The sequence below is a fragment of the Platichthys flesus genome, chromosome 8 (genome assembly GCF_949316205.1).
Source record: "Platichthys flesus chromosome 8, fPlaFle2.1, whole genome shotgun sequence".
Lineage (NCBI taxonomy): Eukaryota > Metazoa > Chordata > Actinopteri > Pleuronectiformes > Pleuronectidae > Platichthys > Platichthys flesus.
In genome coordinates this window covers 19,173,943-19,201,272 of record NC_084952.1, presented here as the reverse complement: position 1 = coordinate 19,201,272, position 27,330 = coordinate 19,173,943, and the positions used below count along the sequence as shown (strand labels likewise).

Sequence of the window (27,330 nt, the reverse complement as noted above, 5' to 3'; positions counted from 1 at the left end):
AGAGAATAATTAATTAATCTTGATTAAAATATCCAGATGTAGTGAATTTAAACGTGATGTGAGAAGGGGACTGGACCCTCTACTTTTTAATATTTTTTTGTGTATCCTGAATTAAATACAAACAAAATAATTTAAAAAAATCGAATAAATTAAAACTTTAAAGTTATCCCACCCAAGAAGGTTATGTTTCTGCAGGTGTCTGTTGGTTTGTTATATTTTTCAGCAGAATTAGACAAAAAGTAGTTTAAAAAAAAAATAAACTAATTTGCACTCAACTTGGTAAATGGATGGGACTCAGGCCAGGGAAGAATCATATACATTTAGGATCTGGTTAAAGATCCAGAGATAATGCATAGATCTTGATGTCATACATCAGCAAAATTATCAGTATTGAGTTCTTAGTTTGCAGATTATCACACCATCCCTTTCCCTTTTATTTCTCCGTTCTAACAGTGTCACAGATGTGCAGGACTGTTTGTCCTTGGCAGAGGCATGCACTCTATTCAGTGTGATTCTAATTAACCAGGTGTTCATCAGAATCCTGAATTGTCCTACTGCACTTACAGCACTAGTCTTCAGCTTATGTTTCAATTTGTTCCAGGTATGTGGAGCACAAAATCTAAAATCTGCCTCTGTCAGTGTTACCTCAGGGAAGCTGGAACAACAACATGAAGCGGTGCAGTAAATAAGACATTTAAATACAAACGTGAGAGGAGCTGTTTTATGAATAAACAGATACCAATTAATTATTAATTTAATACATAAAAACCCGTACAGTGCAGTGGCTTTAGAGGGAAAGCTACGGTGCACAATCTACAGAGATACATTTTCTTGCAGAGTTTGCAGAAAGTTGTGCTTGTGTGCAAACAGCACCAATAGGCTGTGGCTGTTAAACAAATCAGGAAAGACCCCACTGACCCTCATACCTGAATTTAAATCCAGATCTGTGAAAGACGGATTGAGCAATTTATACTTATTATCTGTTAACTCCCAACTATCTGAAGAACCATACTGTTAATGCTTCAGGTCCTAACTATATTTTATTCTCTGAAGCACACCCATTGAGTGAATGGGCTCCACAGGCAAAAAGGGGCTCCCATGACACAATGAGTCCCAGTAAAACACAGGCTGCTTTCCAGGACCTCTCTGCGCTCTCCATGTTATGGTAAATCCACGCTAATCGGGTTTGATTAATCTGACATGGTGCCACGAGCCTGCCAACAGCGCAGCCTCGAAATCTGACTGCACCGCGAGAGCAGAAATGGTGAAAATAAGATGCACCATTAGAAACAATAGAACCAAAATAAAGGTAGCTCGCTGCATAAGCAGATCCTCACATATTCTGTGCCTATTCCTTTTACATACAGCTTTTAATGAGGATGATGGAGTAGCCAAAGTGCAAGCAGTTTACAAATAATTAAACAAGGAGATTATGTTTTCATCTGCGTTTGTCTGTTCCACAGTCATCAGGATTACTCGAAAACTACTGCACGCATTGCCACAAAACTTGGTGAAGGATACAATATGGATCAGGGAAGGGCTACGTTTTGGTGGGGATACGGTTCAAGGGGAGTTTTTATTTTTTTCTTCTGTTAACATTGGGAGATTTCACGTTTTCCCCCTTTTCTCAGCGATATTTCAATCGGGCATATTAAGGGTACTGATGAGTGGATGCAATTTGGTGCTCTTTTAGTTGGTAATAAAATCATTGAACATATTTACATAAGTCCACTCTAACCTGAAATGAAGCACCAACACCTGAGTTGGCTATATTAACCTTGTAAACATACTAAATGTTCAAGAAACATATAAGTCTCCTGTATCAACCCTTTTTTCTCAGTAGTCCGTTATTTGATTGTTCTTAGCGGTGCTGTGTTTTAATCATGGGTGGGTTGTACAGTCATTTGGAATGAAATATATATAATGCACATGAATTAACCATAGAAATTTGTAATTATATAAATAGGTCATTTTGTCATGTCATTTCAGGTTGCCTTATACAGCTAATTCTGGCTCACTTACAGAATTTGGTCTGTCAGTTAATGAGCACTGTCCATGACAAATAAAAAAACTAGTGAATTGAAAGGAAATATATTATTTTGCCAATATGAATTATGCCGAGTATCTCCGACTGCAGCCACTGAATACTACAGATCTCGTCACAGGTGAGACTCACACTCTCAAACAGAATTCAGGAGGGATGTCTACAGTGCATCAATTATCAAGGTCCTATCTATACAGTATATATACATACACACACACACACACACACACTCCTCATTAATGTAACTAAACAATTTTTGTGAATAGAGATTCAAATGTATATTTATCATCAAATAACCGGTGAGATTTCAGTTGTGCAAGGACAGCAGTCAAAGTCAGAGACGCAGTATCGTACTTTAAAGTCAGGCATGACTTCATTTACATATTCATCCCGTTCAGTGTGCATCTTGACAGGAGCCCTGTATCCCTGTGTGTAACTGCAGGGTTTGAAGTAATACTGTGGGGCAGGCATATGAAATATCACTCCAGCACCATTGTGCTGAAGTGATAACCTGAAGCTGTGTTACATCCCCATTTAAAAGCCTTTTTTGTAATCCTGCTCTTGTCAGTAAAACATTGTGGCACATTAAGAGCTGCATAACTGGCATTCACAGTTACAGAAACACACTTGTTTGGGATAAGCAGAAGATTTAGCTCAGATTTATCCCGCCGCTGTTTTTTTCTGTCACATGATCTTAAATGGTTGCAAGAACATTCTTCTCAGAACAGCGTTGATTAAAACAAGGAATCTGAGCTTAATTTGCCTCAGTTTATCAACCTCAGCATTGAAAAATATAATAGTTTATTGTTGTGTTTCGATAATTGTTCATCCATTATAGATCTTATCCTTTTCCATGGGCTCGGGGGAACCTGGAGCAAATCCCAGCGGACATTTAGAGAGAGGCAGGGTGTGTCCAGGACAGAACGGCAGGGTTCCACAGCACCAATATACAGAGACAAACAACCAGACACTCTCACAGGCAGGGAGTACATTCAATGTCCACACAGAAAGAAAAGGGATTCATCATGTCATCCAAAAAAATGACGGAAACTGAGAAGCTCTTTCAACTCACGGGCCTGCCAGTGATACATCTTGCACGATACAAGGACAAAAAACTCTGTTGCACATTGTTTCCAAGATATAAAAATACAAAAGTCAACAACCGTTCATGGCAATTTACACACCAGTTCGATATGCACCATAAAAAGTGCAGCATCAATGTATAGACTGCAAAAATACAGATGAAACTTGGGTGTAATGTTTCCATCACTGCCGATTGGAGCCAGAGCATTAAAAACCCATGTCTACTGCAGAGTCATTCGACCTGGTAGTGAATGCCCATTTTATCTATTCCCAATGCAAACAGTAGTCCACTGGAAAACGGGCTTACTTATGTTTGACGTAACTTTGATGTACTATTTTCTTCTCCCAGTTGGAAATCTTTTAAAATGCATTTCTCTCTCCAACAAAAAAAACCTAATCAGTCTGAGTCAAGGTTGGTCACAACACAGTGGGAGAGAGTCCAGTGGAGTTTAATCTAATCAAACTCCTTTTCTTTCTTTTTTTGACGAACCGATCAGTTTTATTGTCGGATAGTGGTTTTAGATCAACCTAGCCACTACTGAAGTTAGTTACAAGACTTCAAAGAGGCGCTTTGAAATGAGGCCATGGAAATGCCAGAGCACTGGTGGAGCGTGCGTCTGTCCTTTAATGTCTGCTCTTGGCCTCCTGGCTGCGTGTTAATGATGAACAGATAAAATATTCAACTGAGTGGCATTACTCTGCATCTGTCTGCCCGTGATCACTCCTCAGCGCCGTGTGTACCCACACGTCTGTGAGGGTGTCCAACGTCCCTCTGCTCACCGTCATTGCACCACAGAGCATAAATGTAAAAATGATTGTCCTCCTTTTCCCTCCAAGTTAAAGGGCTGGGGATATGTGGTTAGAGCGTGTCTGAGTACAAGGCGGCAGGCAGTTATTCTTATCTCGGAGAGGGGAGAGATGGGTTGTGTAATTATTTTCACTGGCTTTGATCCAGAGCAGCCTCCTCTACACACCTGTTGGCCTCTAGCTCCGTCTGACGCCAGATAATTAGACCGACAATCACGAGCGCAGGACACATGGGGGCTGTGCACACACAGACATGCACTACAAGCATTCAAATACTCATCGATTATCCAAAATACTCTTCTTGTGGATAAGAAAACATATTTATTTGACTCCAATTTAACTTCCTGTGGGGGGCAAAGCAGTGAGAGTTCAGCGCTGGTTAAAAGAGAGACACAGACAGAAGTGACAGCGGTCGTCAGTCACACTGCAGCTCTGGGTCGTAGATTTACTTTCTCTGTTCCTCCCTTCAGTGTCACAGTGAGAGCCTCAAAGCAGCCGCGTCCCTGCTGCCATTCAAACTGTGCAGACTTTCAAATGACATTGACAGTCAAAGTCTCTCCTGCCGCGCGAATGACAGCAACAGCTATTGATTGTGCTTTCTATAAAAGGAAACGTATTTCGTTCAGATTTTATTCAATCTTCGTATTTTGTTTTTTTTTCATTTTATTATTTATGGTCCGACACAAAGAGACTCAAAAAGAAAAGAAAAAGACCCAAAGGGAATCGGTCAATGGGACACATTGCTTTGGAGATGTGGAAAAAAGTAATAATTTGGAAGGGAAAAGTAATTTTCTGACACGCCATGTCGTGTCCTTTCATTTCAGTACATTCCCAAGGCTGCCTATTATTTTTCAAAGAACAGAGAAGCTTTCTGCCAGGATGAACCAAAGAAATACAAAGAATAGCTGGCCAGTACCAATATCCGCAATCAGCTGCACAATATTCTTGTTTTCAGCAGCCAAGAACACAAGGTCAGGAAATCCACAGTGTGCTGACATTCAAATGTGTCACCTACAGCGATAGAGTTGGTCTAAATAAACAGCAACAGAAATCCACGATGTACCTCTCTGTATCTTAAGATTCTTCTTATTTAACTGTTTATGTGTCCAATTATTAGGCCCCTTGTTAATTTCTGTAAATTGTATATCTGTTATTTATATCTGTTTATGACTGTTATTGTTATTTATTTTTTCAGTTTAACAGGGTGTTGCTGTAAATGAGAACATTTGCCCATGAAGGAAACTTTCCTCTACAAATAAATATAACTTAAATTAACAAAATATAATTACTACAATATTGATGGATTCAATATATCATAAGATTAAATTACTTCAAAATGGCCGCTTGTGGATAGTGTTAAAAATTACTATTTCTTTATTTAATTGAATGACTTTGAAAGAACTCTCATTTGTCTTTAAATTAAAAGCTGCAATAAATGTATTGATCAATTACCACTTGGGGATAGCAATCTAACAATCTAAAAACCAAGTGGCAACCCCACCATGACGTTTGTGAGCTGCCATTTCAGGGCTGCTCTTTCCAAGCCTCAAGTTAGACATTTTGTCCATCGCCATCTAGATTTTTTGAAACGAGGTAACCATATTTGGAGGAGCCATATTTGAACCCATTGGATTGTACTAACTGTCAATCACAAGGTATCCACACCCTAATGCGTTTGGTGCTTTATCGTCTATTTTAGTCTACACGTGACCATAATTCACATCATAAATCATGCTCTATTGAAGAAGACTTGAAACAAAAGATCTCCTCAGGTAATTGACGTTATAAATCCAGGGAGAAGTCGTGGCATTTTCATATAGAATTCTAACGAAGACTTCTTCTTGCAACCAGTGGAGTCGCCCTCTGCTGGTCATTCAAGAGAAGGTTTCATGCAGTTCGGTAATTGCTTCACTTTCCCGAATCGTATTATAAACATTATTGTTAATTGCTTAAAACACAATATCTGATCAATAAAATGTTGATAGTGAACCGTTTAGCTAAGGAATGACTATTAACACATCATGCAACTAAGAGCAACATTAGCATCATTGTTTTAGCCTCTTGTTTACTGTCAACCTGCCCAGTAAAATATTACTATGTAGATTATCTCCATTCTAAAATCCACTTGAGATATTAAGGTTATTATTTAGTAGATATTTTACTACTAGATAGTTGCTAGTTTTATGGGTTTATTTGGTATTTGAGAGCTCGGATATAAACTCCTAACTGCTGCTTAAAACCAAGGCTGAGCAGAGAAAGAAGAGGATATTTGCAGTGATCTAAAAAAGATGCTAGAGAGCTCTGTAGAGCTGAGGGAACTACAAATTTGGTTAATTCTCAGTGGGTCCCTAACACAAGTGATACCTCTCACATACATCATTCCCTGCATTGTTTATATAAAAGTATTGATTGCTAAAACCTAAAATATAAGTTCTTTATCTACCCCTTTTACGGGCTGTGATTTTATAACCAGCCTGCTTTGCTTTCCTCTCTGCAGTCACGCTACCGACCGTGTTTTCTCCTGATTCTGTGAATAACCTGCACAGGCGCTCTTCTAATTATTTAGCTCTTAATCTCATGAGGGCATCTGCACTCACACTGGGATGTTGTAAGGAGATCTAGTCCCTGCTGCACCCCTGGTGCTTGTCTACAGCTTACTCTGAGAAGTCGTGGTTAAACTCAACACCTCTCCTGGGGTTTTATCAGAGTCTGGACAGTTCACAGTGTGTGTGTGTGTGTTTGTGTGTGTGTGTGTGTGTGTGTGTGTGTGTGTGTGTGTGTGTGTACTCATTATGCCACCTCTTTAGGACCTTGCCCACATAAACATTGTCAGAACCAGCAGAACTCACACAAATGTCAGACTAAGTTGCTGTAGAAACCTCTCTGTGTGTGTGTGTGTGTGCGCTCTTCTAAAATGTGCTCTTCTAAAATGAATGCTGCCATTGTCCTTATACCAAGGTTGTGTGTTACTTTTTCATCCGCAGGAGCAACACATCTCACCCTTCAATGCATTTTAATCTCTTATGTAAAGGCACACCTTGCATGAAGAGGATTTTGTCGTAAAACAAAAGGTTTGTTAAAATGAAAAATTAGCTGTCCTTCCTCTACCTTTAACATAATGGAGAATGACCCCAAGTAAAGAAATCACAATGTCCTTCACTTCACCTTCATACTCATATTCAGTGCACTGCTTTTAAAAGTACTTCAAAGCCACAAGGAAAATCTTTCAAAGCCCACATTTCTAAACATGTGCTGTTAGAGAACACGTTTCGTCCTGTCACTCTTATTGTATATAACATATATAAAGAAATAATGTTTAACCAGATTCTTCAACACTACAAACTAATGTGTCACATGGCAACATGTGCATGACAAAATGGCATGGTGAAGAAGATGAATAGAAAACGATCTGAAAACCAAGCGAACCGGTACATGACCTACAGTATCTGCACACACACACAGACACGTGACCAGCCTCTAAACTTTCCCCGTTGCATTTGACTGTGCAGTTTTGCTCGACAAATAAGCCCACTTAGAGAAAACACAGCCTGGCATCAAACAAAAACACAGCAGGGTTAACAGCGTGGCGTGAGGTGTGCAAATGAGGCTGCACGAGACAAAGCTCAATTTGAGAGGAATTCTGCATCGGCTGAGGGAAACTGAAACTCAAGTTCTTTCAATTAATGGGGCGTTTCACACACACACACAGACAGGCTCACACAAACGGACCCTTCCTCCAAGCCTGAAATGGACTCGATCATTGAGATCAAGCGATTTGTTTGCCGGCATCAATCCTGCTCCTAATATTGAGAGCGGTGAAACGAAGGAGGGTTCAAAGCAGGACAGAACGAGGGCTTCCTGGTAACACCTGTGACAAATCCTGCTCAACTGAGGGGAGCAGGAAGCTGCCGGATAGACGTAAAGTACATAGGAAGAATAAGATGAAGGGAGAGGGAGACAAAAAAGAAAGATTGACCTCAAAGTATAAAGAGGCCAATTTAAATCCCATCTTGTTCTGGTCTATTTATTGTCTCTGTGTTTCAGCAGTGAGGCATCCTGGAGGGCAAACTAATGCCTGAAGGAATTGTTCAACATTATGGGAAACACGCTTTCTTGGTTTCTTCGGTCAGATGGTAGGACTGATACCGTTCAAATAAAAAAATTAAGTTTTAACTCAATTACATAAATAGCCTTAAAAACTGTTTTTATATGGATTAAATCAGCGTGATGTAATTGTCGATAAGTCAGTTTTTGGATTTCTTTATTTGCTGTTGTTACTGTCGGACAGAGCCAGACTGGTATTAGAGCACGGTCACACATATGCAAATGAAGGCGAATGATGATGGACTGTGGAGGTGAATAACATAACATTGGTTGGTGAATGTGGGCAGTGCAGGATGTGATGAACACAGAAATACAATGCGAGGTCTGTTGTCCATTTGAGGCTGTGGTTGTTGTAGTGGTGGTCGGACAACCGTTTTTTTGGTTGCGAGAAAATGCACAGTGAAGAAGAGAGGAAGATGCTGGCATTGTTGGTGACGAGAAGAAAGAAGAGATGTCTTGTGGTGAGGTCAACCACAAAAAAATGCTATTGTTGAGGGTTTGACATCGCCGGTCAAAGTTCACGTAAGTTGAACTTCACACAAAGCCACGATACAGAGCTGCGTCGCCAGCTACACAATGTGAATGTGTAACCCCCCTTAATTGCAGAGAATGGAGGCGAACGGGAACTAAATATTCATGTGGATGACAGTGTCCTTAAAGCAACACTGTATAATTTTTACTAGAGCAAAATCAGACGTTCGGGGTGAAGACTCAGTGAACCCTCGAAAACATCAAACTAATTGTGAAGCTGCTGTTTTAAAGTGGAAGCTGCATAATGAAGCTTTAATCTTCCAGTTTAATTCTAGGCTCAAAGAAAATATAAATATTTCCTAAATGTCTGTTCCTTCACGGAGTGTGAAGTGTGTCATACAGAATAAATGTAGAAACAAGACAGAGAGGATTGAAGGGAACTGCACTAAGTTATTAAAGCTGCATGAACTCCTGAACTCTGTCTGACTTCAGAGCAGTGATATACACAGGCGACGAATGAGGCCGGGAGTGGCACGGCCTACATGGGTGAGAGCTTGTTATCATCACCGCAGTGTTGGAGGAGGGGACACAGGTTGGTCCTAACCAACATTATTCCACTTGTACTGCTCTTAGGTGACAGGCAACCAGCGCTTTGGCACATTAGCAAGGTTTTGACTGAGCAGATCAAAGATATAGATATGTTTACGAATTTAAAACGAGACTGCGGCGGGGGAAGAAAACAACAAAATCCTCCACTGAGCAAGCCTATGCTCTTACCTCGTACAACATGGCTGCACAAATGGAAAATAATCACAGTCACTACAGAGGTTGACAGGTAGGAAGCAGCATGATGGGATCATGATGGATGAGGGGAGAGATGGAGCCTGGGGAAAGGAGACAGGTAACAGTACAGCGCCCACGAGAGACAGGGGAGAGGGTGGGTGGAGGACAAGAGGAGTGAGTGACAGGGCGACGCTGTCAGCTCCTCCGCGGTGCGCTCTTTAGGGGGAGCCCCCAAGCGTGTTCTGTTAAGTAAACAGCTGCAGCGACGAGAGCTCCTCACATATTAATGAGGAGTGATCCCCTCCACTCGCCTTGTTCAAACTGACATTCCCTGAAGTGGACCGCAGCGCTGCATTCGGGAGCAGATACCCCGGCCTCTTGTAACGGGACGGTGGCCAATGGGGCCGCCCGCAGCCCCTGTCAAACCATATAAAGCTGTGGGGATCAGGCCCGGGACAACAAGCCACAGAGAGGCCCCCTGCACATAACCCGAAACACAACCCCCGGGTGGATCATTATCTGTGGCCTCACAAGAAAAAACGTTTCAGACGGCTAATGAAAACATACTAAAACACAGTTTGTTCCCTCCCTCTCCAGCCCTCATCTGTGCGCATCAGACAGAGATGAATTATAAATGAAAGGGTGCTCAATCTGAACAGATCGATACTAACAAGGTCTGAGTTAGCCATGACAGAGTTCTTTCTTTCTGTTTTTACTTCACATATTCCTGCAACTCCTCTGTCTCACTGCCTCTCTGAGGAGGAGAGAACAGAAAAAACGATCCTATAATGTAGGCTAAAACAGTCAAACTAACGAGGCAGAATAAGCTACTTTCACAGCCATCATTATGAAGTTATTAAAGAATATATATAGCTACAGCTGGGAAACTGGAAAATGAATGAGACTTTACTCATTTCTAACTCCTTTGATCGACCCACCGACACCCCCAAACGTCCGCCCCATCACCTCTCCACTGACAGGCGGACCAGGGGAATTGGTTGTGGAGGAGTAATGGAGCTTGTCGGAGAGCTCCCTGCTTCACACCACTTAGCCTCTCGTCCAGCCAGTGCGCCTGGTGATATAGGAATATAAAGGGAGGTGGTGGGGGAGAGGGGCTCCCCTGATGAGACTCCGCTGGGACACGAAGCAGACTCTTCACCACCCAAACATTTCTCCTCACATCAGTCACGCCAGGCAGGCAGAGGAGCGTGCTGCACTTGCTCTCTCCACCAGCCTTTCTCTCTTTGCTTCGTTAAGACACTCAGTCTCTGCCTTACCCTGGGCCAACAGTAACCTCTTCACGCACTCCTGCTGGGCGGACATGGTGTCCTACTTCATCAATAATTCCTTGGGTCAATCGCTTCAATAAAGACAACTGCAGTCTTGGCTGCTGTCTGAATGGTGACAGCGGTGTTGTTTTAAGAAGAGGGTATGAAAATATGATACTGCTTGTACCCTTTCCTTTGTGGAGGGTGAATGTGTGACCGTCCCCAGTTGTTTAGCACTTTGTCCAGTGCAACCTGGTTGTTTGAAACCAGAAGTAACCATATTCGGAGGAGGAGGGGGTGGGGCCTCAGCTCAGGGACACTGCACACCCACCTACACCTGTAAACCACACCCATTGGACGATACTAGCCATCAATGACACTCAAATACATGTGCTTAAATACAAACTGTGCTTTATCGGCTATTTGACATCATGCAGCATTGATAGGACTTGAAGCTAGTGATTCAGACAATAGAGTGAAAACTCTTGAGAATAGACGTCGCAGCACTTCCATATGTCAAAGCTGTGTGTTTTGAGTGTACTTTAAAATGTAAAAAAATGAAAAGTATGTATATATATGTACATATATACATTCTTTTTTCTTTTTTTAAATAAGGAAATGAACAGCACTGTAAATCAGCAGGGGCTGGGACACATTGGTAAGTGATGTCATCTATCATGACATTGGCGTGTTTCTCGAGCGTTCAGCCAGAACTGTTTCTCCAGCGTCCAGCAGAATGACTTGCAGCGGCTCACTTACTGCAGGTCATTTTTGTTATTCAAGAAAGCTGCAACCAGCAAAACCACAGTGAGTAAATGAACCATTAGACACATTTACAACAGGCAATGCAGCCATTATTGCTACTCACCAACACTTTTCATGACCTTCCATAAATATACCAGTTTAAACCACTTTCTTGTGAAATCTAAACCACAATTGGTCGAAAGCTTTTGGGAAACGGTGGCTCATAACTATTAAACAAATTTAGTTGTGCGAGGATGAATTATAATGACTTCGGTAACCCACTCACTATCATGAATGTCCTTGTCTTAACATTTTTTCTGAATGGGCTCAAATGCAGACTTTGGGAAACAATGAGACTTACTGACAACCAACCGCAGTGACAATATGCTTCTTGTTTACACCAGCATATGCATGACCAGTGTACTTTAATGGACATGTGACATGCACAAAGAAGACAATAATATTGCCATGAGCCGTTTTCAGACATGACCTCAGGATAAAATGTGGAAATTGGCTACAGAGTTTAACCAGAATCTGCCTTTCACACATGCACAACAATGATGGAGGTTATCTGCACAGATGCGTTCACAACAGCAACAAATCCATTTTTCAGGCGAGAGGTGGAGCAACCAGGTGCAGCAGGCTGAGTCAGGAAGTGACGTATAAACTACAGCTGCGTAGATCACATGGTCATGTTTACACCACCCTGACACTGACATCAGCTCTTATCACCACAAACTCGCTTCACATCTTAGTTGGTGTCTTCTCAATCCAGCGGGGGATCCCCTGCTGTGGTCACACATCGACTTTCCCTGAATTTCTCCAGTATTTATCTGAGGAGGCAAGGCGGATAAAGTCCGTAGAAACTGCTGAGGGTGTTACTCGGACATTTGCGTTCACACATGACCCTCCTCGTGAGAAAATACAGAGGATCTGCGGAGTTCAGTGCGGTTCTGATAGCAGCTATGGAGAGGTCACTTGTCAGTGGGTAAACACAGGTCATGTGTTTGAACACATGGTGGGTGAGAGTTATATTTCAAATGAGGACAGACTCCCTCTTTTAGAAGAAGTTAAATCTGGTTAATTGTTATTACTTATTTATATTGTTCTAAATAAGCCATGAGAACCCACAGATGTGAGATCAGCCCTTCTGCCCTGCTCCACCCTGCCCTGACACGGTTGTTATGTCTGCGTGGCTGAGCACATGTTGCGTAAGCATTTCAATATTTCATAGGCCAAAATGAAAAATGCATCTCTTTGATCTTTAAGTGCATGGCAGGAGCAGGAGGACGAGAGCAGGCCGTTGGGGTCGCAAGGTGAGGGAAGAACTATGAAAACTTAGAGGATGATGAGAAATAAATGGGTCGCTCTTTGGCTCTGTGACAGTCTTATAATCTTTCTATTCGGGGAAACTCTGTGCAGATATTACAGAACTGCGATCTGAATAATGTTCAAACAACTCAGACCTGCGAGTGAACCGACTGCAGAGCGCCAAAGCGGAAGATGTCTTTCATAAACAACGAGACCTTGAACATTTATTTAGGAGCAGGTGTCCCATGCCACAGCCTGCCAAACGCCACGCACAAAGAAAGAGATTGACATGCAAACAGCTTCAGGTCTTGCTGGGGCTGCCCCCACAGAGCTGAACTCAAATAGCTTCACACTGAGGGGGTGATCGCAGTCGTAATAAAGGGTAGTAAAAAGGTTTTGCAGGCGAAAACACATCAGCGGTAAACAATCGTTCAGGCTCTAGATTTATACTGACTGTGCCCATGACCCTGCAGAGAGGATAAATATTAACAAAGTGACATCTAAGAATAGGCACCATTTGGGTTAATATGAAGACAAATTGTACTTTCTCAAACACGTCTTCTTAATAATTGTGGCTGCTCAAATGGGATTTTGCATTTGCATTGATTTAGCTCAGAGAGTCGCCTTTGATTAAATAGAACTGTGGGCATTTCTGAAAAGGATATTTGTTATCATCCATTAAGTTGGAGGAAAAAGTCTCACGTGATGTATGAAGATGCTGGGTGATTCATTTAAGGGAGCTCATTAGCTCAGTATGAGATGTGTTCATGTCAAAATGCTGCTTTCACTCTTCATCCTCGGCCTTTTCCTTCCTCCTCTCCTCTCCTCTCCTCTCCTCTCCTCTCCTCTCCTCTCCTCTCCTCTCCTCTCCTCTCCTCTCCTCTTCTCTCCTCTCTTCTCCTCTCCTCTCCTCTCCTCCCCTCTCTGCCGTGCCCGATGCACCAGTCATCACACGCTGAAAGAAACAAAGGCTCCTTCTCTCAGCTGGAGCTGGGAGGAGCTGTCAGTCCCTTCAGCTCTGTTTGATGATAGCATTTCAAATGACACTTTGATCCTCACTCCACACTGTTTGTTTTTCCCCTATGATGAAATTCAGCTCGAGAGGCGTGCAACAGGGCTCATCATTAAAATGGGGCTCAAACACGGAGAAGCCACACTCGTCCCGAGAAAGCGCCCGTGACAACTCTTGTCACGTCGTAAAGAATGCGACATAGTAGGTGGCGTAGGAATTGTAAAGAGGAACAAACGAATCATGTGTTGTCCCTGAAGATGATTCAGTGACACCGATGCTAAAACAAAATGCGGGTCTCCCTGCAAAGACTCAATGGGAATAATGAATCTAATGAGGCAGATCTGTCAGAGCTAAGCGATGTCTCTGGTCTGAGCAGAGTAAAGCACAACCTCCTGCCTTCAAACCAAAGAAGACAACATTTGGAGTAAAAACTTTGCAAAAAAGGTTTTCTTTATCAATTAAGACACTTCATTACTGTTCAAGGACAATAGGTAAAACAAGCAATGGAGAAATATAAAAGATTTAACGTTTGAGCATAATTTTCTCTTTTTAAATTTTCTCTTTCCCGTAATTTCTGATACAAGCTCAAAGGCAAAGCTCAACAGCCGTCCTCTCCACAGGTCCTCCCAGAATCAACATAAAACACCAACTCTAAATCCCAGTGGTAAAATCAGCCTTTGTTCAAATATAATGGTGGCAATGCAGAAGATGAACAGCCCAAAGTACAAGTCTGAAAGTGTTGGCTCTTTTTCTTCTTCTGTGGTGATAATCCCGCTATTGAAGATTTCTAGAGTCACAGCTGAAATAATATGCAAATATCCACCCCATGGGGCGCTGACTGGCTGACATATTATCAGCAGAGAGGCAGCCGTCGCCTTTTTTTCTTTTTTTTTCTCGAGGGGGGGATGCGAGTGTGGTCAAATCAAAAAAGGTGTACTGTTAAGAACGCAAGACAACAGGAGCACTTTAAACAGGATGCCAGCCCTGTTGGGAATAGGATGAGGAGGAGTCCCGTGGACACAGGAGGGCCTGGCAACCTACATAAAGCCTGTCGAGATAAGGCAGACAGTTTGGAAAGCCAAACAATGGGAACTGACGGCATCTGAAAAATGTAAAACAAAGGTTCATTTGGACGAAGAAGAAGTGAAAACGATTCCCAAGTTGGGGTGATTTCATGTGTAGCCATTCAGCAACCTTCTGGTTAGTGAGGCTGTGATGACTCCCTAACTATGGTTTACATATGTGAGTTAACCCCTGACCAAGGACGTGCACTGACATGTGAGTGGGGTATTGCTTTATCTATAAAAAAACGGCAACCACGCACGCATTTACTTGAATAGTGTAAAGTATTGTTTCTTATCTTTTGTGATACTCTGCATGTAAATATCAGGAGCATTCAAGTGAGGAGTGGCGCCCGGGTGGAGCATGCAGGAGGTAGGACATGACGTATGAATGCAACGGGGGAAATTTGGTGTTTCGAACCAGCAAATCGACACCGGCTTCAGCCATGAAAGCTCTCAAATCTCGTTGTCTTAACAGGTTTCCATCGCTCCATGATTGGCTACTCTTTTTCATCCTGATATATATACATTTTGTGCATTTTTTCAATTTTGTGACATCACAGTTAAGAAACGTCATCACATGCCCACCAGCAGGGATTTTTACTTCTGTTTCCCCGCCTGTGCTCACTTAGACATTTCACAGAGATTTTACCAGGGGGCTGGAAGGAAAGCTCTGGAAAATATTGGGTGGAACTGGTTGGGAAATTTGTGTTTTTAAATACAACCCGAGTTTAGTGCATGTCTGAAAGCAGCTTATGTGGGTTTTTTTTCACCCTCTAGTATAAGTCTGCCTAAGCTCCACAGTGCACCTTTAAGAATACAGAGTTTCTTTTTCGTTTCTTTCATATAAAAACACACTCTGCATTTACCCCTCTCATGTCTGACATGTCTAACGTCTCTTCAGATGCATGCTCTCCCTCACTCTCGGGTCGGGAGCCTTGTGGTTGTGCCTCGTCTTTAATACAATTATTAGAATCAGAAAAAGCATTTTCCATTCACTTCAAATCACTTCAGACCAAACTGTCTGACTGACTCATCAACATTCATCTCTCATTGTTAGAAATGCACAAAGAAACCTTCAGGGCAGCCAGCAGAGTTTTCATGGACGTGAGTCCGACAGTGATTTGACTCAAAGATTTCAGGTGAAGGCCAGGAATTTTTGTTTATAGAAATATGTATTACAACATAAAAAATATCATAGGATTCTTTTAACATCATTACCGTCCCATAATCCACAGTAACTAGATCTTTTATCTTGATCAACAGGCTCTCTCATGAACTGAAGCTTTTGGGGGCTAGCCTCGTTCAGAAAAACACTTATCTAACATGTTATTAAAAATGATTTGATCGAACTAGTTAAAATAATTACGTGGGAAATGTTTGCTTGACAATTCCTTCATGATTTTTGACCTAGTGATCTCCTCCTCGATGCTCATTAGAAAGATGCTAGCTAGCCAGTGAGCTCACTAGCTAGCCAGTTAGCTCACTATCTAGCGATGGTTCATGTGAAAGCATAATGTAAGGCCATACTGCATGACGTGATGGAAACATGAGAAGCTGGGCATTGTTTGAGGGTATTAGTCAAAGTCCCACTGGTTTTATATCATTAGTCATTAGCCGCTTCATAAATATTTGAATGCTACGTGCTCCATCATGGCGTTGCCTCACCTTTATGTTCCTCCTGAGGGGCAGTCGAGGGCAAATGGGCTGATGCCAGAGCAGCTATATAGCCCGGCCTTATGTGCTTGTAATACAGTTTTGGGTCTTAACATTGGGATAAGAACAGATGTGAGGCTCCATTGACATGTAGATGAGTTATTGAATAATGTCCTAGAGAACAATGTATCTGAAGTTGTTTGATGGATTTCTGATAATAATTGGATTGACATAGAGTCAAACCAAAGTTTTCTAGACTGATATAGATTTATCTCAGCCATAAGAACTTATATGTTGTCTGATATACGCCCATATGAAAACCTTTTTTGTACAGCACATGATGCAGAAAAAGAGGGTGTATGAGTATTTAAATTCGGTCAGATTTTTGATGAAACTGCAGAGTGGTTGGTTCAGCACTTACAGCTCCATTACTCCTGGTGGCAGTGGTCAACAGGCTGCTGCCTCAAAGACCAACACAGCTTTCAAATGTGGTGACGTGTTTTATTTTTTTGGTAGAAATGAACTTTGAAAAATGCCACTGCATTTCAGTAACAAAGGGAGGCACGACAAATGAATGTAAAAACATTATTTATAAATTACATACCTTGTTGTGTTTATTAGAATACAATTCGTGTTCATTCAAATTAGTTGAAAGTGCTGCTTCATCCTGTCAGATCGCCTCCCACTGGACATCTTGTCAGATGACACTGAGATCAAGGCCTAGAATGACTGAGTGAAGATGAGGCAGAAGGGTGTAGCTTCCCCACAGAAACAATCACCTATAGTACACAGTTTGTAAAGGCACTTCTCTTTTGAAATTCATTATTTTGTGCAAATGTTCTCCCGGGAGGTGAAAGCTTTTGATATTGATTGAAAACGCTGCTTAAACAGCCCTCGAAGACAAGTCTCAACGTGGATGAAAATATAAACTCATTCTTAACTAAATAAATCAATCATGTGAGTGTTGTGACATCAAACTAGCATTCAAATAACTGCAGGGATAAAATACATTTTAGACACTAGAGGGTTCCAGCTATAGCCTGTAAGACCTTTCAAACCATGTTGCCATTCAAACCCCCCCCCCCCCCCCCCCCTACTCTCATTCACCACAGTCATTTGTTGGCAGAGAAGAAGAGTCAGAATGCCACCTTCACAGCTGCAGCTAAATCTGTGAGGGTACAAAGATATATTTTTATACCGGTAGATTTTAGAACACATCACGTTCGCATTATCTGCATGACTCACATGAGGAAAATGTGACACACTAGGGAAAACACACATTAGATTCCCATGCAAGCCATCTTCATTTAATTGCAAAGTGCCCCCAAACATCTATTTTGTATTTGCCTCTGGTGAGCGATTGTTTTTATGAGACTGTCTTCACAAACACCAGACTGGATAATGAGGGGAAATAATAAGACGGATGGCAGCGGTGGTGCATTCGCTGTACCTGGGATGTTTTCTGCTTTTGTCTCTCAGCAGCGGATGTTTCTTCCTCAGGCTCACAAACACAAAAATGTTCTCACAGGCTGTTCACTGCAGACAGACACCGACTTTTTTTTTCCTTCAAGAGAAATCACAGAACTCAAACTGACAAGATAACACTCCACAGAATTGCACAGCTTTATGGTTTATCAATCTATACAACAGCTCCCGGAATATATATCCCAAAAAATCTCATTACAAGTAAAACAAATAAGTGATGCATAATGATAAAACGCAGCAATTATGCTAAAACCAAATTACGAGTTGAAAGAAGAAGATGTGGTAATGGCTGGTATACCCCCATCATGTCTGGTAAACGACGCTCGAAGGAGCCCATTGGACATGGGAAAACTGCCTTTCCCCATCATTAAGTTATTAGATTAGCCTGGGGCAGCAAGTAAACAACTTCAGACATCTCGCAGCAGGCACACATCCCACCAGTCCTCACTGTTATTGGATTACTCAGGGAAAACTTCTCCAGAAGACCAAAAAACGGCTCCACGGAGAGATGGAGGCAGGGAATGATTATTGGAAAGCAGATGATGGGAAGAACAGAGGAAAGGTTTGCTCAGGCCAGACGCCTGGAGCACTTAGGATCGAGCGGCTGGCTAACGAGCGGGAGACGGGGGATGGATGCTGAGGGCAGCGAGGTCTGATTTTGATTATTGGCTGCTGTGTGGAGAGGCAGCCAGGGCCTGCCAGGTTTCTGCATCGTCCACCTCCTGCCACATCTCGTTTGGGTTACCGCCACGGCAAACGTCCACTCAGCACTATCGGAGACAAATGAGGGCGAACGCCTCTCAAGGTCACCAACCGACTCCAGCAGGGCCACTGGGGGTGTGCCTTTCTAATTCCTTATACACTTAGAGTAATTAAAACCCATCCAGGAGATGAAGGGGGGGGAGTCGATTGAATTTTTTGAGACTGCTAATGAGATGTTAATTTGTTAGCCCAGTAGGAATGAGGTACGAGGAACTCAAGGACACAAAAGAAGATTTATTCACACTTTCATGGAGTGAACTTTTTTAAATTGTGGTATGAGTGTTTGTCCCCGCAGAAGTTGAGCAGTGCAGACCGCAGGTTGCCCGGGATCTTTACGTTTGATAAAAAATATGTGTCCTTTCAAGTTGCTTCCAAACTACAGATAATTTACAGAGCGTGGCCCCTGTGAGCTCAGAGTAAAGTGGAGAAAGCTCGAAGTGAAGCCACATACAGCTCGCCCTCATGTTGCCTGAATCTAGTCCAAGTCAGACCTGTTTTCCAACACCCCACTGTGCCAGCCTCCCATGGACTCACTGAGTGATCCAGGAGCACCACGCTGGCTGTCCCACTTTTTTTCAACCGATATCACACAAACTCTCTGATATCTACACACACACTCCAGCCGCAGCCCCCCTCGTCGCCACATATTTGACTGTATAAGCAATCGGGGCCAATCCCGTCCTCTCATGTTTATTAATTGGGTTTGCTCTTTGGACTTGAGTGTGACTCCCCTCTGGGTGAAGCCTGCTCCTCGGGCTGCAGAGGAGCACCGAGCTGTGATGAAAGTGAGCAGACAGCAGCACGGTCTTGTTCTCTCCAGCGGCACTGCAGCCGGGAGAGGCTCATTTTCCTGATGTGTCATTTTACACAAGCGCGGCGCAACAAAAAGTGGCTAGATCCCTCTCAGGCACAGGGGCTTTTAGCTCCCACACAATAATAACCCAAACAAGTCATTAAAATAAAAAAAGTAAAATAAAAGCTTGTCTTGTTAAGAGAGGAGGATAATCTTATTCCTAATCTGCAGGCTGAGGCTGAGCATCACTACAGCAGCAGCACGGCTCTGAAGGACACATCGATGGGGAAATAACAACAATTAGAGCTGCCAATCATCCAAAAATGCCAGAAGATGGTTTTGGATGAGTTTCTGCATCGTCTGGCGGTTGTAGAGGGGATATAGACAGAGAGGATGGGTGAGAGAGAGGGGATGACATTGGGACTAGAAGTAAAATCACAACACAAACACAAATCTGTGCTGTAGTCAGCTGAGTCACCGTTTAAGGACTCTGATTTGGAATCAGAAAAGTGTTGCAGCCCAAAGTGAAGCTGAGTGAGTTTACAACGACCTTCAGACATAGAGTACACACACTGATTTACCAACCATCTCTGTTGCCTCTTTATATAAATACTGTACAAGACAGACAATTGAGGAAAACAGTTGGAGACTCAAGTGCATTTAATAAGGATTTAGTCATCTATGAAAATAGTACTACTACCGATAATTACTAATACTAAAAATTTGCAACAGCAATCTACACATTTTGAAACATTACTCTATTTAATGTGTATTTTATATTTCTATTAATTGACTTAATTAATTAACTTTTATTTGCTTTTGAAATCTCTTTTAAAATTGTTAAAAGCACCACACAGACGACAGACATTAATAAGTTTTCATTAATATGATGGGGGACTGTTAGTAACACTATCAATAATTGGTTCAATGACAATATATTTCATGCGTTTTCCTCCAGCACCTGATCTTGCAATGCGATACAGCAGCTACAGCATTATAAAAAATGTCATGTTTAAACTCTCATTTAGGGTTTGAGGTTTGAGTGTTAGATCATGGATGTGAACCCCACGATATAAGACCACCTCTATAACTTGAAGGTGATTGAAAATGTCCCACTTCCATCTCTGGAAAATGTAAAGCCAGGCAGCAAAAGAAATCAGTAGAATACGTGATTCCTAGGGGATTGATGAAAGATTACAAACATGAGCTCTAAACTTTTAAATGAATTTCCAACTTTTTTCAGTTATTTATATAATTTTACCTTATTTCACCGACTGGAACTGATTATTTAATAATAACAATTAAGGAATACTTCATTATTAGGGATTCTACAACAATCCAATGCATTTCCATATAATTAGTTGATAGATGAAAAAAGACAGCTCTGAGGTATCTCAGCACTTATGCCGGGATCTCCAGATTTTGGTCTCTATATGGGACAAACTTAAAAAATGTTGCTTAAGAATAGAATTTAATGGTAACAACCTGCTGTGGGGATGTTTATCCATGGAAGGACATTCTCTGAGTAGTTAGGGAGAAATTATTCAACAAAGTGAGCAATGGAAAGTAATATAATGAGTAATGCAGTTATTGTAGCTGATGACTAATAAGTAAAGGAAGAAATTACTTCTTGAAAATGTAGCAAGTAATGATAATTGCAACATCTAAATGAGTGCAGGGCCACTTTGAGTAATCTATGCCATCTCTATGCCACTGCTGCAATACAAATCATATATCCAGATTTGTGCAGCATCACATACTAATACACTCTTCAGAAATATTGGATTCCATAATATATTAACTAAATTAAATTCTCAGCATGCACAAGATCAGTTTCTCATTTAAAAAAAAATTGATTTAAGGGATGAGCATCCTGCACAGGTTTGCAGATTCCCATTTTCAAGTAAATTGACAACATCAGGCCACTGAGCACGAGGCACGATCGCAGCACGCAGGGGAGGATGCTGTTATCGTCTCACTAATGTGAATCAAAATGAAATCCCAGAGTCTGTCACACATGGAAGTGGAGGCTGCCGGTTATCCATTACTAAGTATTTCCCTGGTATCCTATAAAGAGATCAGCTAAGGCTCATTAGACTGTCAAATGGCATATGAGTCTTTTTGCACAAGAGCTACGCATCATTAGAAATTCCTAATGTCGTACCTTTTTCCTGCCATTGATCTTGAGGAAAGCCTGATGTTAAAGCTGCCTGTCATCTCACTGCAAAGATTGAAACAGCGATCGCATTTTCTATTGTTTGGAGAAGTTGACTTCAAAAGGGTGAAAACCTCTGGTGTAGTCTGAGGCTTGGGAAAGCTGAGCGGGGCAGGTGGAGCTGGAAGGAGAGGAGAAGCAAGGATAGAGGGAGCACTCAGCGATGGGAGATAGACGACTGGAAAATGGAAGCCCTTTGATCTCTGGTAGAAGTGAGAGCTGAAGAAGAGAGAAAGAGAGCAGCAGAGAAGATTGCAAACAAGGCATGCACTCAATTCCCAATAGTAGCATGAACACGAGAGGAAGAGACAGACGGAGGGAGGAAGACAGAAGGAGAAAGAAAAGTCAAGTAGACTGAGCGAAACAGCCATGGAGAGAGAGGATGACAGGCTCTGAGAGAGATAGAGATGGAGAGGAACAGAGGGGAAGCGAGTGAGAGGATGAAAATGAAGTAGATGGAAACAGATAAGACCAGGATGTTAAAAGGGTTTTCAGTCCGGGGGCTGTTTGGGGAGTTCTCTCAAGTCCTATGCTAACGCAATTAATATCGAAGCCCTTCTAGGAAAGTGCAGGCTAACCACAGAGGCCGTCTCTAACATAGTTAGTGTGAAACAACCAAGTCAAACCCCATGGTCCCCATTAAACCTCAAGTTTTAATTAGCATGTCAGGATGGTGCTGCGTTTCACAACCCATGAGTGTGCCTTCTCAAAAAAAGTTGGCCCAGCAAGTCCACACATCTCTCTTCAAGAGGAAACCCCGAGACAGCGAACAGAGCGGCTCGAGGTTCTGAAAAGGCCTGCGTGGGGTGATAACAAAAGATCAACATTAACTGTAAAATGGATATTTCACAACAACTGTTGCTAATACGGCGGCACTGCGAAAGAAAAGTTGTGTACCCATGTGTCGTTGTGTTGTCAACCAATACTTCTGCTGAGTCATGGGGGGCACAAGTAAAGACAAGTAGAAATGGGTAGAGGCGGTGGACTAGTGGCAGAAAGTTGGACTGTGGGCAGAAAATCCAACGGTGGTCTCTGGTTCGAATCCACGGAGTGACAACAAAAACAACATACCTGGATGGACAACACCTGGATCGGTTCCACACTGTCAAAGTGCCTACCCCACCCCCCTGTCTAAGACCCCCTGTCTAAGAGCCCCTGAGCAAGGCACCTTACTCCCCTAACACCCGCTGCTGCCCACTGCTCTGTGTGTCCTCCTGTGTACACCGGATGGTTCAAAGCAGAAAACAAATTTTCCCCTTTATGTGTGTGGGACAATAAATTTATCTCTCTTAAACAGTCAGTGTCATTGACTTTCTCTACTCATCTTTATTTGTGCTTCTATGACTCTGTATTCCTAGTGATACTAGAAACACTGTCATGTCCACACATTAAGCTAGTTAGCTTAGTTCAACTTGAACTTGCTGCAAGCTATGAACGTATTAGTGTCAAACTACTCATTTAGCCAGGATTAGTCTTATTCCATATTAATGGTCTGCTGTTGTTGCTTAATTGAAGATTCTCTAACACTTGAGAAAAAGTCTTATTACTAAATATACGGAAATGACTATTGTACCACACCAATTTGCTGATATAGTTTGAACACCTTGGTAGCCTACACGGTGTGATTTCATTTTGCCTCCAGAACAGCTTGTTCTCTCAGGGAAAAATTCGCTGATTAGACACATAGCTTCCCGTAAGGTCTTACTTTCCCCTTCCACCACCTTCAAGTGTCACTTCCCACATCACTCAGCTGTTACTTCAAATACGTCTGCTCGATTGAACCAGTCCAACCAGTGAGCCTCATCTGACCTCTCATCTGTGAGCGGCTTCCACCAACCACCACTGACTGGCGTCTTGCACTCTGTGAATAACAGTCATCACCGACTTCAGCGCGTCAATATCTCAGGGGGCTGTCACTTTTCTGGAGCAACATGTCTGGCACCAACAACCACGCTACATCTAAAGTCACTTAAACCACACGTCTCTGCCATTCTAGCATTTAGTGGAACAGCAGCTGAACGTCTCATCCCTGTCTGCGTGCATTATGTTCCTGCTCTTTTTGAACAGGTGACTCACTGCCTGGAGGAGTGAGCTGCTGACGTTCACAGGGATGCGAAGCCAAGAAAGTGGAAACAGACTTTGTTGATACGAGGGCATCAATTATCAGGTTCAAATTGTGATTATGATGCTGGTTCTTCAGTGTGCCAGTTAAAAAACGCTCTTTTATTTTAGTTGCGACAGGTTTGGACAAACTGTACTCACTGCTTACCTTGGAAAATGGCAGCGTTCTGGATGATGAGGCGTTTGAGTTGAGCGCTGACCACCTGCAGACCAGACTCCATGTTGCTGCGTGCGGCTACCTGATACCGCTCCTCCATCTTCTTGGAACAGCAGGTCGGGCCTTTTGTTTGGCAAACCTGCAGATCCGAACCTGGCAGGAAATCAACAGAGACAGGACAGGAGTCTTAATGAAGGAGCTGGAGAGTTGTTTCTCTCTTTTTAAAACAGAGAAGAAACGTTCTTCCTTCTCACACACACAATGAGATGCAGCAGCATCCTGTACATGCAGGAAACACTATCTTCTATCCTTAATGAGAATCGGAATATAATCTAGCAGCTGTGTTATTTAGCAGGCTTCAAGTCAAAAAATAAATTGCTCCTTTAAAAAAAAAAGAAAAAGAGTCATTTTGATGATACATTTGAGCAAAACACCAAGGCCGTGATGCTCTCCTCAGAGATCAGTTTGGTCAACAGACGGTTCCCCACCACTCAAGGCTGCGTTTTTTCACACCGAGGATCAAAAGGAGTATTTTTGTAGCCACAGAGATGGGAGCTGGGAGCGGTGCAGCGTGCAGACAAACAAACCCAGGTTCTTGCATTCAATACACGGCATGAGGAAAAAATAAAAGCAACAAGTGAGATTGAAGGCAATGAAACAACATTTCTGCACCTGGCCGCAGACACTAAGGGTTGTTTACACAGATGAGAAATAATTGGATTCCCAGAGCTCTTCTGAGAGGTGCAGTTGTACGCCAGCGCGAGAAAAGCTTGGGGTGACAAGGATGTTTCATTGGGGCGACGTGGCCGCGCGAAAACCGGATCAAAACACAAACGCCCTGGAGAAATTCATTTAATTTGAAAAACAATCCCGGTGAGCAGGGAGATGAAGTCTGTACGCTTAGAATTCAGTCTGATCAAGGATAGAGACGGAACCTCAGCTGGTGCAGCGGCGACGTTGAATGAGCTGCAATTCTGAGTGGTGACGGACTGAAGGACATTTTTTAAAAAGAGCTATTCTTGTTTTTAATACCTGAACATGCCTCTACTATCACATTGTCACAGCTGCACAGCAGGATGTATGACCTCTGGTCCACAAAGTTTGAAAAGCAGATTATACCGTAGTTAAAACTAACGTGGGTTTTCGAGCAATGATGCCTTTACAAAAGAGTCAACACACATTTCTATGACAGAATTTCCTCTGAGGAAAAAGAAATGTCCAGTGGAGACAGAACTTCCTATACACCACTACAAATTTCAACTTTATTCCCACATCCCTGCTTAAAAGTGATGCACAGACACAAATAGGCCACAAACACCTGATGTTTAAACACAAAGAGGAGCTCCAGTGAAAACCCCCGTCCTCTTTGATTCCCCCTCTCAGCCTCTCTCTCCCATGAGTCTGTTGAAAGCTTCAGTGGAGGCTGCAGTTGTAACACGTGTGTCGAGGAGTTGTCGGCAGGATTCTGCTGCCTGAGAGGAATCGGTGACAAGGGCCTGATTGATGGCGAGGTAAACAAATGTCAGGGGAGTCTGCCAGCTTCAGCTGCTCGGGCTGCGTAGGATGCAGAAGCGGACGGATTCATTTGCAGGGAGGGCCCGAATTGTATGTATACACACTTTCACACTTATTTATGTGTATAAATTTATATGAGAAAAGTTTTTTTCACAAGCGTGTCAAAAGACAGAAGAAAGGCTTTTGTGGAGGGTTTTATCTCGAAATGAAAATCTCCGTCGGTTTCAGGCTTTGTCTCTTTGAGATCTTCAAACATTGGATTTTCAGAAACAGAGCTCGGGCCGGAACAATGACAACAGGCAGCGTGGAGGGAAGCTAAAGTAGCAGGGGACGTTACGGAGTGACAGCCTTGATAATTAAGTACTGGGGAGTCAAACACTCACTCCTGACTCCCATCAGGGTTTAAGGTGCACAGTCTAATGAGTGAGACAGGCAATAAAACTGTCAAACAGCTCCTATTGCATGCAAACTGACAGGCTTAATATCTTAAATCAATACCGACAAAAGACTCCTGACAGATAAGATCAAGTTAATTTCAGACTGCCGGGGCAAAAATTATTAAGCTGTCAATAGCTCCTTAGGTGAGACGAGGCAGGGATTTAGCAATTATCGTCAGCACAAACAGACAGTTTCATCTGCACTTTTGTCGTTTTGCAGATGATAAATGCGTTTCATTACAGAAGTTCCAGCGCGTGGAGAATAAGTGAGCGATTCAGCTGTGGAAACGATTCCCCGCTGAGCCTCACAAATAATAAAATCATGCCGTCTAAATAAAGCCTTCTTCTTGACTGACAGATCCCTTGGGAATAAGCTTCTTGCTTTTCTTTTTATTTGTGCTTTTGGCTCAGTTCTCTTTCTCCTCCCCTTACTTTTTTGTATTCCTTGTCATCTGTGCACAGTTTTGCTCCGAGTTTGTTTCAGCTCACCTCCCTTGAGCCTAAATGGCCATCAGGCTCTTCAGAGAGCAGCGGTCTCTCAGTGTGTTATCGGTTAATTAGTCGATTGTGTCCTGATGGCCAATTCCCTCAAACCAAATGAAGAAAGACAAGGTGAGAGCTCAGAGCAATTTACATGTAAATTTCCCGAGCACACAAGCTTGTGCTCAAGGTGACACGTTGAAATTATTAGACGTGTTTTCAGTCAATACTGAAATGGTGAGCCGGACAATTCAACATGCAGCACGGCCGCTGTTTTCCACGTGTGTCAAGGTCTTTGAGTGGCTTTTAAAGAGAGCACATTGATCGCCCTTCACTTTGTCGCCGCCTTATCTGACAATCCTTTCGGCCACTTCTTTTCAGATAGAAAGTTTCAGTTTAAATGCCATAGGGGTGAGATCTCGAGCAAGGGGCTCAAACAGTCCTGTGCACGACCAGAGGAGTCCCACTCCTTACATCTTTAACAAGCTCAGGGACACCACGCCGGGGGGTGGGGGGAGCCACCAACACAGTATGTATCTCCAAGTTTCCCCCGCGCCAATTAGAAGAATATCTCCATGCAAGTTTAATTTTGGAGACCATGGGGGGGGAAAAAACAAGTTGTATTAAGATATAGAATATGTTAAAAGCTCTTCATTATGAGCATAAATTATACATCAGCTACCAGTGTCAAGTGGAAGCGTGTGGGAATGCATGGCTTCCTCTCCGGGGCAAAAGAAGCCAGTGTCACTTTGCAGAGACAATAAATGAAATGACGATAGTGCAATTTACAACCCACCCAAGGAATAATAATACCATTAGCTACTGGGGATTACAATCGTTTTAAGTATTTTTAGTGCTCTGCGCGCTGCTCTACTTTAAATCGTTTGATGAAGCAATAATTTGAAAGCTGGAAGCATGAATGTGAAAGAGTCTTTTTTTCACTAAACACAGGAGCCCTTCATTAAAGAGGGGGTGATGGATTTTTCAGAAAAGGAAAAGCTGAATAAACACAACACAACTC

At 42.5% G+C, this 27,330-nt stretch overlaps 1 protein-coding gene across 1 annotated transcript in view; it reads right to left on the bottom strand.

Moving 5' to 3' along the window:
* Positions 1–27,330, bottom strand: part of gpc3 (glypican 3) — a 111,790-nt gene that overhangs the window by 78,154 nt on the left and 6,306 nt on the right. The window contains exon 2 of the mRNA XM_062393773.1: positions 23,869–24,030. Coding sequence (XP_062249757.1) covers positions 23,869–24,030 — 162 coding nt within the window. The remainder of the gene's footprint in view (positions 1–23,868; positions 24,031–27,330) is intronic.